A 13,950-nucleotide genomic window follows, 5' to 3' on the forward strand; every position below is an offset into this window, starting at 1 on the left:
TTGGTCATGAACTCAATTTAAAAGTCACCTATTGATTAACTGCATTTTAAACTTTGAAAGTTAAAATTTATGTTGAAAAATCAGACTTGAATAGCAAAAATAAAACTTTGCCTCACTTCTTCTAACATAAATATAAATTATAATTTTGATTCTGGACCAGAAGATCAGAATTTGGCCTATTAAAATACTGTACAATGAGATAATTAATAAACACTTTTTTTTTCTTGGCTATAAGTCAGACAATACATTCAAAGCTATTAATTATTCACCATCAGTTTTTTCGCAAGCTGATCTCTTTCTGTGATCATTTCCTTTAATTCAGTGATTAACTGTAAATCCTCTGCTCTGGACTCTCTGTTACTGTATTTTTCTTCAGCCTCTTCCAATCTGGAACAATACAACAATATTATAGGCCTTCTGCATTTTGCACTAAGGTTAAGATCGTTCAGAACATGCTGAATCCACACTTTCTATTTTACGTGCAGGAAAATCAATACATCAGTTAGAAAGAAAGCCAGCACAAGGCGATTCACGAAAGCGTAGAAAACAGATGCACTTTGACATGAATTTTCATTCAATCATGCAGCACAGTGGGAAACCACTCAGCTAATCAGGTCTGTGCTGGCCAAAAAAGGAGCCATCCAGCCTAAATTCATTTTCTGATTTTTGGTCTGTTACAACTTATGATCCTTCAAATGCATATCCAAAATACAGGTAATATTGAAATGTTAAAGGTTAGCTTCTTCCAACCTTTCAAAAGAAAGTTGCATCATGCTCTGTGGGAAAGAAAATTCCTTTAAATTCCCTCTAAACCTCTTATATTAAGCTACGTTCCCTGATTACAGATTTCTCAAAGAGAGTAGGGCCTTCTTATCCACTATTTCTGGAGCTTTATAAAGTACAATTTTTGAATCTTCTACAGATATACAGTAAATTGAAGATATCTATACATTGGGGTAAACAAAATCCATTCTATAACATCAAAAAGCCTGACAGTAAGGATCTATATTTCTGCCTTTTATTAAATCACTTCCTTTCCCATTTCCTCTCTTTTCCCATTTCTATACCATTTTTCCCTTCATCTTTACATTTTCTGATGATCCTGGTATGCAGGAACTAGATTATTATCATAGGCTCAGACCACTGCAAAGATCAATGCCAGGGTACAAGAACACAGCAGTGCAATTTACTGAGCTGTCAAATTGCATGTGAGGTTCAACACAAAAAGAACTGAATTCAAAGCCAAGGCTTTTGAAACAAAAGAAACTTCAGAATCATAATATTTCAAGTATTATAAGAGGAAATAAGCCTATAAGAAATAGCAACAGGAGTAGGGAGTTCAGCCCCTCCAGCCTATTCCACCATTCAATGGGATCATGGCTGATCCAAAAATCCATATATCCATTTCCTTGCACTTTTCCTCAACTGATCAAGAATCTCTCAGCCTTAAACAAAATATATTTGGGAAATAAGTGAATGCAATAAAACTTTAAGGAGTTGTTCTCATAATTATTGAATATTTTCCCAAGTCATGTTACTACAGGTTTCCTAAATAAGGGGAAGATTGCAAAATTACAAATTATAAGGTGAAAAGGATTTGCTATAACGACTGACTGAAATCTTCATTTAAACAAATCAGGTGCAAAACCAAATAGCCATTCAAAGGCTAGTTGGGAAGGACGCAAACAATGGAACTTTTACTTTTTTTTGTTTGCGCAGATGATTCATTTCAGAGCACAGCTCGACTGTATTTTAAGTGGCTCACTTGTGTGTGACCTAAATGGGGGATTTACAAATTGCTGTGAGGCCTCATTGCTTACAAGTAACTTTGAAGGTGGGGGGTTAAAATGCACTAATAAGATTGTTTCGTGATTGAGAATTTTATGAAAAATATGTTGAAACATTTACAGATCATTTGGTCTTTCAGTAAAGGTGAAAATAAAGACATCAATGTCATTTGTCCTCCATTAACATGTCTCAAGACTATTTTCTCTCTGTTTGCATTGACATATCTGATAACGAGCTGGGAGTAACTAAATGCTACTTTAGTTTTTCATCATATATAATGGCACATAAAACTGTTGCACTTTAAAGTGTTAGTTGCCAAAACCTGACAGCAGCAATATTGTCTATAAAGATTTAAAAGCAACATACTGTGGATTTAATCTTCTTTCTAACTGTGAAAATTTTAGCTATGATCTGGATTAGGACTATTATTGTCTACGCTTATGTAAAGGCAAGTGCTGGTGAGAGAAGACTGAAAATATTTGCCTTGGAAGTATCAACTTCCTTTACCAATTTTATTCCAGCTAACAAATGTAGTAATTACTAACCTTAGCGCAAGGTGATATTGCAAATGATAAATTACAACACAAATTAAAATAGAGAATTTCAATATTATACAGAATATAAGCACAGCAACAAAATCATTTTGTCCAATTGCTTGTATGTATCCTTGTTTATGTTCTTCCAACACTAGCTCATCTAAGCTGATCAATGTATTTGTCTATGCATTTCTCCCTCATCCAGCTTCTTCCTTCATGGTGATAGTTCAGTGTGTGGTACAGGTATTATGTACAGAAGGATACTGCCACCAATCCTTCTTCCTTTGACTGGGTCTGAGGACTTGATTAGTTTACAGTGATAGAAGATCAACCACTATCAACTACCAAGAAGAGGCTCTTGCCTGAATGAGATGTGATTATTGCATGATAGCAACTAGGTACCAATTTCTTTAGGATGTTGAACATTGTCATAAATACAATGATGTAAAATATGGATATAGATCTTCACAAGATCTAAAGACACTCAGCATTTGTCTCCTACTTAATCCCACCAAAGAAAACAAATGAAGCTGAATAAGAAGTTGGCATCTGAGCTCCAACTCTTCTGCCCAATAGGTTCTCCAAGTGGAGACATTACAGTGGCTGTCTTGTCAGTCAGTCGGCTAAAATAACAGCTGGATCACAATGAGGTCAACAGTGCTGAATCTGCATATTTAAACAAGGACCTTGTGGATTGGATGGGGTGTCCTCCGTCACTACTCAGAAGAGCAGGACAAATGGAATGCAGCATGAAGAAAGCACAACACTGTTAGATAAGACTTCCAGCCAATTTTTCAAGTCTGCCAGCATAAATCAAGTGAGCAGGATTAAAAATCCCATTAAAGACTATAATCATAGCAGCATTAATAAGACTAAGTTGCATCATGTTAGAGTAATCCTCTATGATCTTCCACCTATGACTTAGGTTTAAATTCAGTCAAAATGATTTATAAAAAAAGGGTTCTCCTTGCTCACAGTAACAGGAGTTTTACAAAAAATTCAATTGCTAATTTATACCAAATCAAATATACAGGAAAACAAAGCAAAAAAAAACACATTCAGATCTGACACCAGTTTGGCAATCTGTCAGAAAGAAGTTTAAACAAAAATAATCATCTGTGCACCTGGTATAATGTCAAGCTTGGTCTCCTTTTCACAAGGTGCTAATGCATGCTTGGGTCTGACAAGATGCTATAATGTCTTAATGCCTTGCCAAGTGGTCATTACACAAATGTATGCTTGTATAGTGTATTGGAGGCTATTTCACGTGTCACTTAGAGAGGTGGTATATAAGAATGGAAATGGATGGCGTAGAACAAGTGAAACAAGGGAACATAACTATTGCAGCTAATTCAATACTCAAGTAGCATTCTACAAGCATTTCCCGTAGGTATCATTTGTATGGCAATGACTGCCTAAATTGATTTGTTTCCTTCCTGCAACCTGGATTAGTGCAGACATTAGAATGAGTCCAGGATCATTAAGTATTAGTCCATATTGCAAAAGAGATCAAATGGGAAACAGGTCTTAGTCTAATTTCAATTGTGAAAAAATCACTAGCATCTGTTATCTGGGACAGAGTACCTGAGAATTTGGACAAATACAAGCTGAAGAGACAGCCAAAGATTTATGACGATTAAGTCACATTAACAAATCTAACTGAATTTTTTGAGTAATTAACGAACATGATAGGCTGAGGCTGTATCTATTAATCTAACTTACCAGCACTTCCAGAATTCAACAAAGTTCCACATTAAATTCAGTTAATAAAAATAAGAGAACAAGGAACTGAACCCATTGGCTTTGTTAAGGAATTAGTTACAAGGTAGGTGCTGGAGAACAGAGGTAATGGATACTTAAATTGTCAGCATATGAAGAGTGGTGATCCCCAGAGATCTTTACTACTGTGTCAGACATTCACAACATTTTTAAATAGCCTGGTTGATGGAATAACAAGCTTATCTTCAGGTCTGCTGGTAGCACTTAAATGACATAGTAATTAGTGTGGAAAGGAGCAGCAAGTTGCAAAATAACTAAAAAGTTTAGACTAAACTGTGGTAGCTGGAGTTTAAAGTAGACAAGTACAAGGTCAACTACTTTTAATGTAAGATAGATCACAATACTTTTTAAGTGGTGAGGAATTAGAAACTGTAGAGGAGTAGCAAAATTAGGGGTCCAATGCAAAAGTCACTGAAATCTAGTCACCACATACAAATCAAAAGGCTTCTGGAATGTTCGATTTCATCTCAGGACAGTTGTAATACAAAGGGGTGGAAGTATGTTCTAAGTGTACAGAGTTATAGTTAAATCTCAATTAGAGTTTTAGGGTGCTGCACTTTGGGGAAAAATATATTGGCTTTGGAGAAGATTCAGCATTGATACATCAAGGTTGTACCAAGGTTAAATTAATTCAATAATGAAAACAGGTAGCATGCACTTTACTTGTATTTACTAAATGCAGGAAATTAAGTGCTGATGTAATTCAGTCACTTATCATGTTTAGCATAATTTATAGGGTGTTTTCAAAAAGTAACTATTTCCTTAAGAGGTACACTGCAGGCACATGGTCTTCAGATTAGTTGTTCAGATTAGATTTGTTCAGCAGAAAGTGGAAATCCTTCCTCCAAAAATGCTGTCAGGCTGGATCAAATCAAATTTTAAAAATAAAATCAATAGATTTTTATCAAACGAGTGTACTAAGATCTATGGATACTGAAGATTCAAATCAACCACACTTGGCTTGAGTGACTGAACGATCTATGCCTTCTCTGATATTTACAATAAGTTGCATATTCTCACAAATTGTGAATAAAAAATTAATTATTATCCTTCCTAATACTATAACTATTTGATTTAGGTTCAAAAACCAGTATTTAAAACGCTGCAAAACATACAAGATTTCCAGAGAAGAAATTTTATCCTTCAGGAGATCCTGTGCCTTGTTGAAGTCTGCTAGCATGCACTGTGTTTCCCGGATGTGGGTTGCAGTCATTTCATTTATCATCTTCTCCTGTTTCTTAACCATTTCCTGTTCATAGGTCCTGTTTAAAAAGAGACAAAGTGAAGCTAACGCCCAGTTTTACTTAATAGCCACTAATGTAAACCTAAATCTAAAATTATATCCATGCCCTTTTAACTTATTTTAAGTTGGTAGAATGCCTCAGGTAAATATAGAAAAAAAAGACGATGTAAAAAATTGCCTATACCTTTCATAAATCGGCAGGGCATGAACAGTCAAAACCTTCTCATTTCAACAATGTTTCTGTAATCTTTTCTTGCTTCAAGAGACCCGTTTACTACTTAATACCTCTGACTTTTACATTTATTATCTACTTAGGTTTTTGCTTTTTCCACTTATTTTAGTTGGACAGGTAAAGTTCAGATTTGATGCCTGATCTGTGTTCAGTTACAAAAACAGAAATTGTTGGAGAAACTCAGCAGGTCAGATAGCATCTGTGAATCCTTGGAAGGGTCACTAGATTAGAAACATTAACTCTGCTTTCTTTCCACAGATGCTGCCAAACCTGTTGAGTTTCTCCAGCAATTTCTGTTTCTGTTTCAGATCTTCAGCCTCCACTTTTCTTTGTTTTATTCTGGGTTCAGTTAGTTGACAGCTTGAACAACTGCAGGAGGTGCTACATTGTTTTTTAATTCGTTCGTGAGATTTGGGTTTTGCAGGATAGTCAGAAATTTATTGTCCATTCCAAATACCCTTGAGAAGGTGATGGTGAGCTGCCAGTGAGTTCCCGAAAGTTCTAGGCTGTGGACAGAAACTAACCAGAGTTCCATTACAGTCCTGACTCCTGCTTGCCCGAAACACATTATTGCCAAAGTTGCTTATTGGCGATGTCAGGAAAGCACAGAAAGAGGACTAACTTTTCAAAAGCACTTTCTTGTTAGTACCACCCTCCTGCTTTTTTCCAATAACCCTGAAATTTTTTCTCCCTTCAAACATTTATCTAATTCCCTTTTGACTGTTATTATTGAATTTCTCCTGTTACTATTGCTTTCATGACCATTTCAGGCAGTACATTGTGTATCATAACAACTGCATGAACTAACTTTTCTCAATGCCTCTATTGGTTCTTTTGCCAAACGTCTTAAATCTGTGAAGTCTGATTACAATGTGGCAAAATGTGAAGTTATCCACTCTAGTAGGAATATAAACAGAAGTTCTGAATGCTGGGAGACATGTATATAATCACAGAGACTTCGAATCCAGGTACTGTGAGCAATTAGAAAAGCAATAGAGTATTAGTTGCCTTGTGTCAAACAGATTGGATAATAAAGGTAAGCAGTTTTACTGTATTTACTTTGGCGAGATCAAAGCAGAAGTATCATATGCAGTTTTGTTTCTTCCCCAAGGAAGGGCATAATTGCTGCAGAAAAAATGCAACAAATGCTCATTAGAATAGTTCCTTGAATGACAGAATTGTCCTAGGAGGAGCTGTCCCAGGAATATATTTCCTGGAATTTAGAAGAATGAGGAAGGATCTGAAACATATTAAATACTTTCAAGCATGACTCAATAAATGCTGAGCAAATTTTTCCTCCACTTTTTGGAGACAATGGGATCACCGTCATAGAGTAAAGAACCCACCATTTCGAACTCAGATAAGGAGCAACAGCTTCACCAAAGAGTTGTGAATCTTTGGCATTCTCTACCCCAGAGATAATCAGTATATTTTTGCCTAGTAAGAAATTTAAAGGAGACAATGATTCTGCATGAGGTGGAACTTTGATTGATGAATAATTATGACCTTGCTGGAAAATAGAGCAGAGTCAGGAGCCCAAGTTGCTTATTTCAGCTCTCACTTCCAATGTGCATATGAACCTTATATCACTGGAAATAGTTTTCCTAATCTAGGGAGATAAACTCAGTCTCTATTTCAGTAAGTGAAGTGTTTTACCCTTGCTACCTTACTAGTAAATATTCACATTCTCTAATACCTTGACATCCTTCATAAGTTGCTCAGAGTTGGTCGTAATACATCAGCTGCAGTCAAACCAGTGTTTATTTTGCTAAAGGTTGAACATAAACTCCTTGCTTTTGCTCTAAATGGACTGGATTTTCCCATTTGAGGCAAAGGATTTTGAGTGAGATGCACAGCCAGGACCCATGGTGTCTTTTCTCATGCAATTTCCATTCTTCACCTCGTTTATAATGCATTGGTATCTTGGGGCAGGGAATGGCACGTTAGCTCCTTGGTTCACTCATTGCAGGAAGAAGGTTAATTATTTCTGTAAGGTTAAGCGTTAGCATCTTCTTCTCTGCTACCTCACACTCGCACAGCCACACTCAGTCTAGCTGTGTCACTGCATATGTCTGTCACCAAGGATTATGGACAACTCTCACTACTATATACATCATGCCCACCCTGCTTACTGTTCATGCTCCGAACCACAAAAAATTGGGTGTTTCCTCTTCCACATTAAAAGGACTGCAAACAAAAGTTGGCAGCCCGAGCACGAAGTTAATAACTGATGTAGTAAACCAAAAACTATAAGACACATCCTGTGTAGATGCATAAGATGCATGTATGCCCCTGTGCACAAAACATAATAGTAGCATAGAAATCATTGATGCGCCTGAGCTCCAAAGTTAAGTACTGAAAGGCTGAAGTGGTGTGTGACGTAGTCCAAGAGTTGGCATAATGATGTGATGATACTTGTGGATGCTGACGACTGACTTGTGTGGATGAAGGATGGGGACTGACAATATCCATGGAGTATGCAGTGATGTTGTGATGAAGGTGGGCTTGCATAAAGGCCCAGAGAAGATAGCGTTGAGTTGCAACTTCCAGGTGGTCTGCTCTGATTTTCAACTCAAGAATTGGTGGCATCTAGTTTCTCAGGGAAGGGGATGAGAATTGAAAGCCTGCATAAAAAAAGCTACACATACATAGAAATAAGGTAGTGGCACTGATCAGCGAGATTTTGAAGTCATTGATTAAATTTAAAGTGGAAAAAGTGGAAATATTTTCATGGCGTACCTTTCCACTTCTTTGCATTTAACCGATTTATCTATATTCTCCTGAAGTCTGTTGCTATTCTATTCATGAATTTCTACATGCTAGGTTCATGCCATCTGCAGCCTTTGAAATTACATCTCATATGCCTGAATCTATTCATTAATTTATGTGAAATAAAAATAATCTCAACACCTGTTCGTGGGCAACCTATTCCAATTTGTCTCCAATTTCAAAGATACTGTTTTCAATTATTGTCAGCTTTCAGCAACCAATTTTGTATCTACAAAGTTAATGCCCCTTTAATCCCGAGAGCTCCAATTCTTTGGATAGTAAACATAGCAGTAGGCCATTCAGCTCGTCAAACCCACTGTGTTACTTAATATGAACATGCCTGATCAAGCTCTTCCTTTTTCTCCCCTCACGCTATCTTGATACCCTTTTATGCCACTAGGAGTTTAAAAAAATTATCAACTCCTACTTTAAACATACTCAAGGAGTAAATTTTCACACACTTCTGCAGAAGAGAATTCTAAAAATTCACTACCGCCTGAATAAAAGAATTTCTCTACATCTTGGTTCTAAATGGTTTCCCTTGCATTTTAAATTGTGCCTTCTGATTGTCGGCTCCACACCAGGGACAACATCTCACTCTCTTCTACTCTTTAACTATTCTGTAGCTTTCAATGAGACCAGCTCTCATTCTTGAAACCCTGGAGAACACAGATCCATTTCGCCCAATCCCTCTTCATTGGACACTCCCACTGTCCCAGGAATAAGTCTGGTGAACCTCTACTGTACTTCTTCTATGACAATGATATCCTTTCCTAAGATAAGCAGATCAAAGTTGCACACAGTACTCCAGGTGTGGTCTAACCAAGCTCTTATTGACTAAAACAAGACTTCATGACTCCTGTACTCAAATCCTTTTGTGATAAAGGCTAACATTCCATTAGCCTTCCTAAAAGCTTGGTGCACTTCAATGTAAGCCTTCATTAATTTACTGAAAAGGCCACATTTTGCGCATCTACACTTTCCAATCATTTAAGAAACACTTTGCACATCTGTTCTTCCTACCAAAATAGATAACCTCATCCTTTGAATGTTAATTCTTCTAGCAAATCTGAATCTGGTACTTGAAAACATTTTTTGAAAGCCCATGCATACAACTACCATCATCAACCGTATCTGTTACTTAGTGAAATGGAAATGTATTTAATTTTTATGTATCAAAGTCAAAATTCGCACATACATAACAGGCACCTTTCAAAGTATTGAAGGTTTTGGCAGCATTTGCAAAGAGGTATTTTATAAAGGATAAACATTTTTAGTAAAGAGGAAATAAATTCATTGACATTGTCAAGCCACGTTTCGTCTAATTTTTCCAGCCACTGGTCCATGCGCAGCAATGACTGGAGAAACTGGAGTGAGTGTGTCAGTATTACATTGGCAAGCCAAGTGTACAGACTCTTTGAGCAACTACGTGTTGTTGTTAAGAACTATTTGCATGATTTTTCTTTTAGTGTCTCATGTTTGTAGACATCACTTTCTCATTTTGCACCACTTAATCTTCCAATCAATTATAAATTAAACATCATAAGCGGATAAATTATGTCAAACCAAACAAACAGAACAAATATTTAACCAGCCACAAATTCTCATCTTAAATCACAAAGTAAGGAGAGATTAAGAGTTAGCCAGCTGTCTCTCAACTAAGAACAGAAAGGAGTTGGAGGAATTGTCACCAAAGGCACCTCCTTTAAATCACATCTTTCAAGGCTTGCAGAAGCTAGATTTTAATTCATTTCTTTAAACTACAAATTGATTCCTGTGTTGGACATTGTACACTTGAAAAATATTATAAAAGTGCAACATTCAAAACTTTGATTGCCAATTTCAAAGTACATTTTTTCCTGATGGGAACCTTTCTTAAAAAAAACCTAATCAGTAAAGAAATGTTCAAAATACTTAACCAAAAATGAAGACTTGTTTCTCAAAACTGTTTACCCGCATCTAAATGGTTTACCTAATTTTCTGGTTGACTTCACTTCGTATCTTCAGAACTTCATTTCCTTTGTATTCTAGCTCTTTGGTCAAGGTGCTTAAATTGTTATGCATAGACAGGCTCTCCTCATTCAGTTCTTTTATGTGGTCCTCACAATGCCGTACCTCCTCTTGTAGATTAGATATTCTGCTCAGTAATTCTTTCTTCTAGATTGTAAAAATAGTTTTATATATTAGCATGCATAAAGGTATAATTTTATGAAACGCACTTCCATTTTTAAACTCACTCAGTGGGATGCACAATATCCACCCAACTTTTATCTATCCACTTGTGGGTTGTGGGCAACACTGCCTGGCAAGCATTTATTGCCAGTCCCTAGTTACCCTTGAGAAGGTGGTAGTGAGTTGCCTTCTTGAACTGCTGCAGTCTATGTGCTGTAGGTAAACGCACAATGTCATTAGGGAGAGAATTTCAGGATGTTGACCCAGTGACAGTGAAGGAATGGCGATATATTTCCAAGTCAGAATGGTGAGTGTCTTGTAGGGGAATTTGCAGCTGGTGGTGTTTCCATGTGCCTGCTGCCCTTGCTCTTCTAGATGGGAATGGTTGTGGGTTTGGAAGGTGCTGTCTAAGGAGCCTTGGTGAATTTCTGTAGTGCATCTTGTAGATAGTGCACACTGCTGTCATTGAGTGTCGGTGGTGGAGGGAGTGGATCATGTTTGTGGATTAACATGAGAAATTCCAAAAAGCTCAAAAGGGACAAAATGGCTCAAGTTTCAATTCTACTTCCCCTGTCAAAAAACCCACAAACACAATGTGCACCAATTACGAAAACATTTCATTAATACCACAGCTCCAATCAATTCACTCTCCAGTTTATTCCTCATCTCCCGTTCACAAATACAAACACAATCACAATGATTCCATTAATGACTCAAATTAAATTTCCACAGAAGTAAGGGAGTAACAGAGAGAAAAGGGTGTTTTTTTCACAGAGAATACAAATGGTTTTCATGCGGTGATGTTTGAGGAGAGGTGACGGTATGTGTGAGGGCTGACAGCTGGAGGAATGTTTTACATCTATCCGCTTTCGAATTGTAAAGTACTCCTTTAGATCTAGTCCTGGGACAGGTTTGGTGGACCTAACACATTCTTTGAGAAAATTGAGAAAATTTCCAACTTGTTGGAAATAGGCAGCCTTTGGAACTGTAAAAAGGCAGGTTTGGAAATTAGATGTGTATAAACTCTGTAGGACCAGCAAAGTTCTCAATAAATGGTCCAAAAAAATTGGAGTTGGGAAAAACAGATAGCTATTTCAGAGTGCCTGTTCACACAAAATCATCATAGAATTTGTGCTGCGTGTCTGATTTCCCAAACTATCATAGTCACAATGAAAAGGGGAGACAGTGGCATTGTGGTGGACTAGTAATAGAGAACCCTAAGTAAAAACCGAAAGAACTGCAGATGCTGTAAATCAGAAACAAAAACAGAAGTTGCTGGAAAAGATCAGCAGGTCTGGCAGCATCTGTGAAGAAAAAAATCTGAGTTAACATTTCAGGTCCGGTGACCCTTCCTAAATTCTGATGTTCTGGTGAGATGAGCTAGAGACAATGGCAGATGGAGGTATTTGAATTCAGTAAAAATTGGAATAAAAGGCCAGCTAATGACAACCACGTAAACTCCATTGATTGTTATAAAATCCAACTATTTCAATTATATCCTTTAGGGAAGGAAATCTGCCATACTTATCTGGTCTGATCTACAAAAGACTCCTGACCACTGCAATGTGGTTGACTTTTAACTTTCCCAGAGTTATAAGGGATGGTCAAGAAACACATTTTTAAAAATTCACTCATGGGATGTGGGCGCTGCTGGTTGGGTCAACATTTGCTGCCTGTCCCTCGTCACATTCCATGAATGAATAAAGGAAAAAAAGGGACGCCTATTGATGGACAGCTCCAGCTACTTTTTGAATGGCATTACGTTCTTGATGCAAGGGATTAAGCATATAAGGGTTAAGCAATCGAGTGACATGCTGGTTTTCACGAGGGATTAGTTGAGGCAATTTCAATGGTATTGACATTTTTTTGTTACCAGTTCCCTGCCCTCCCCCCCATCCTCCACCCCCAAATACTGGCATAGTGGCATTATCAAGTTATCAACAGACACTGTTAGCATGTTTCCTAAGATTAGCCCACGGTGAAGTATTAGCTGAGTTGACATGGCAAAGAAATATCAAAGGGTTGTGGCTCGGAGAGTATAAATTCACATTGGCTCGATAAAAAGCCATGGGGATGATGGGTGGCATAGGGTGGCACAGTGTTAGGGCTGTGGGGTATGGGTAGATGAGTTTAGGGACTATCCAGAGCCATAGGTCTTATTAGACGGGATGTGCGTGTGAGAGGCCATAGAAATTGGTAGAGGAGCAAAGGGTGACATAGATCGAGCAAGGGGAGTTATTTTTATTTGATTTTTAAACTTTGTTTTTAAAGATTAAAGTTATAACTTTTAAACTTTAATCATTATGCTGGAGTCCTGGAGCAAGCTTTCTGCCCAGCCCACTGAGAATTGGCAGCCTCTTCAGTTCTTCCTGGGTCACCTCTATTAAAATTCAGCCTGCCCCAAATCCCCAGAACAAAAAATTATAAGTGCGGACAATGATTTTACAGTTTGGTTTCATGTATCTAGGATCACTCCTGACTCTGCACACCCAACCTAGGAATTAAAACTAGGTCTGAATCTGTGGTTGTGTACTAAAAACAATTAACAATTCCATAAATATACAAAAACAATTCTCCTGCACTTCCCAAATAATTGCTTACCATCCTTTAATTATTCCCCAAAATAGCAATTAAAATAGTTTGCAAGTACATAATGTCTCTGCAATTCGTGATAATATGGGAGTCATAAATCATCCTGGTAAGAAGTTAATTAGGTTGGAAATATACAAAGAATCTTGTTGGAATAATTAAATGACTCTGTGTTTAAATGACTCAATGAGTTTCAAGTGCAGGTACCATCATTTCTGAAAGAAGCAAAAGTTTAATTTGACAGAATCAAAGTTGACATGATTCCCATAACATTTTAAATTAAATGAGTGATAAACTGCACAAAAGGAAAATGCAAATGGAAGAGTTCCCAACTAATACATTCAACTTTTAAAAGGAAATTCATTTGTGTCAGTACAAATTATATGATGTAATTACTTATTGGCAAATTACATTTAATTTGAAGTGCACGCAAGTGAATTTTCGGTATTAATATGGCTGACAGGAAGTTATTTTAAAGTGTAAGAGCTAATGAACTGAGGATAAGTCAACAAAATAGAGCAATGTTCACAATTCCCAACATATAATTCTTAATTCATGTCATGGGGGAAGATTCTACATGAAGGGGATATTACTTGCAAAGTAGTGAAAGATGATGTTCAACAAAAGAACCCCCTTTATTATTTTTGTGCGTCCATGCTAACAGCACCAAGAAGTGAATATACTTCACTCCTATGGTTAGAAACTATATTACAACAGAAACCAACATAGAAGTAAAAGGTAAGTAAAAAAAAAAATTCAAGAAAAATATTATGTAATGCAAAACAAAAATCACTTCGGTCTTCTGGTTTAACTTCAAGGTCACATCAATTACTGAAACACAA

General features: G+C 36.9%; 1 protein-coding gene across 6 annotated transcripts in view; it reads right to left on the reverse strand.

Annotated features, from left to right (window-relative positions):
• Positions 1-13,950, reverse strand: part of fam184ab (family with sequence similarity 184 member Ab) — a 173,221-nt gene that overhangs the window by 35,359 nt on the left and 123,912 nt on the right. For 5 of the 6 annotated variants that reach the window (XM_048597489.1, XM_020528583.2, XM_048597490.1 and 2 more), the window contains exons 13-15: positions 10,320-10,504; positions 5,219-5,365; positions 270-387 (exon numbers count right to left, since the gene is read on the reverse strand). In XM_048597489.1, coding sequence (XP_048453446.1) covers positions 270-387; positions 5,219-5,365; positions 10,320-10,504 — 450 coding nt within the window. The remainder of the gene's footprint in view (positions 1-269; positions 388-5,218; positions 5,366-10,319; positions 10,505-13,950) is intronic. The other variant, XM_020528589.2, reaches the window with a different exon arrangement.

This window comes from Rhincodon typus, chromosome 5, assembly GCF_021869965.1.
Source record: "Rhincodon typus isolate 14 chromosome 5, sRhiTyp1.1, whole genome shotgun sequence".
NCBI lineage: Eukaryota > Metazoa > Chordata > Chondrichthyes > Orectolobiformes > Rhincodontidae > Rhincodon > Rhincodon typus.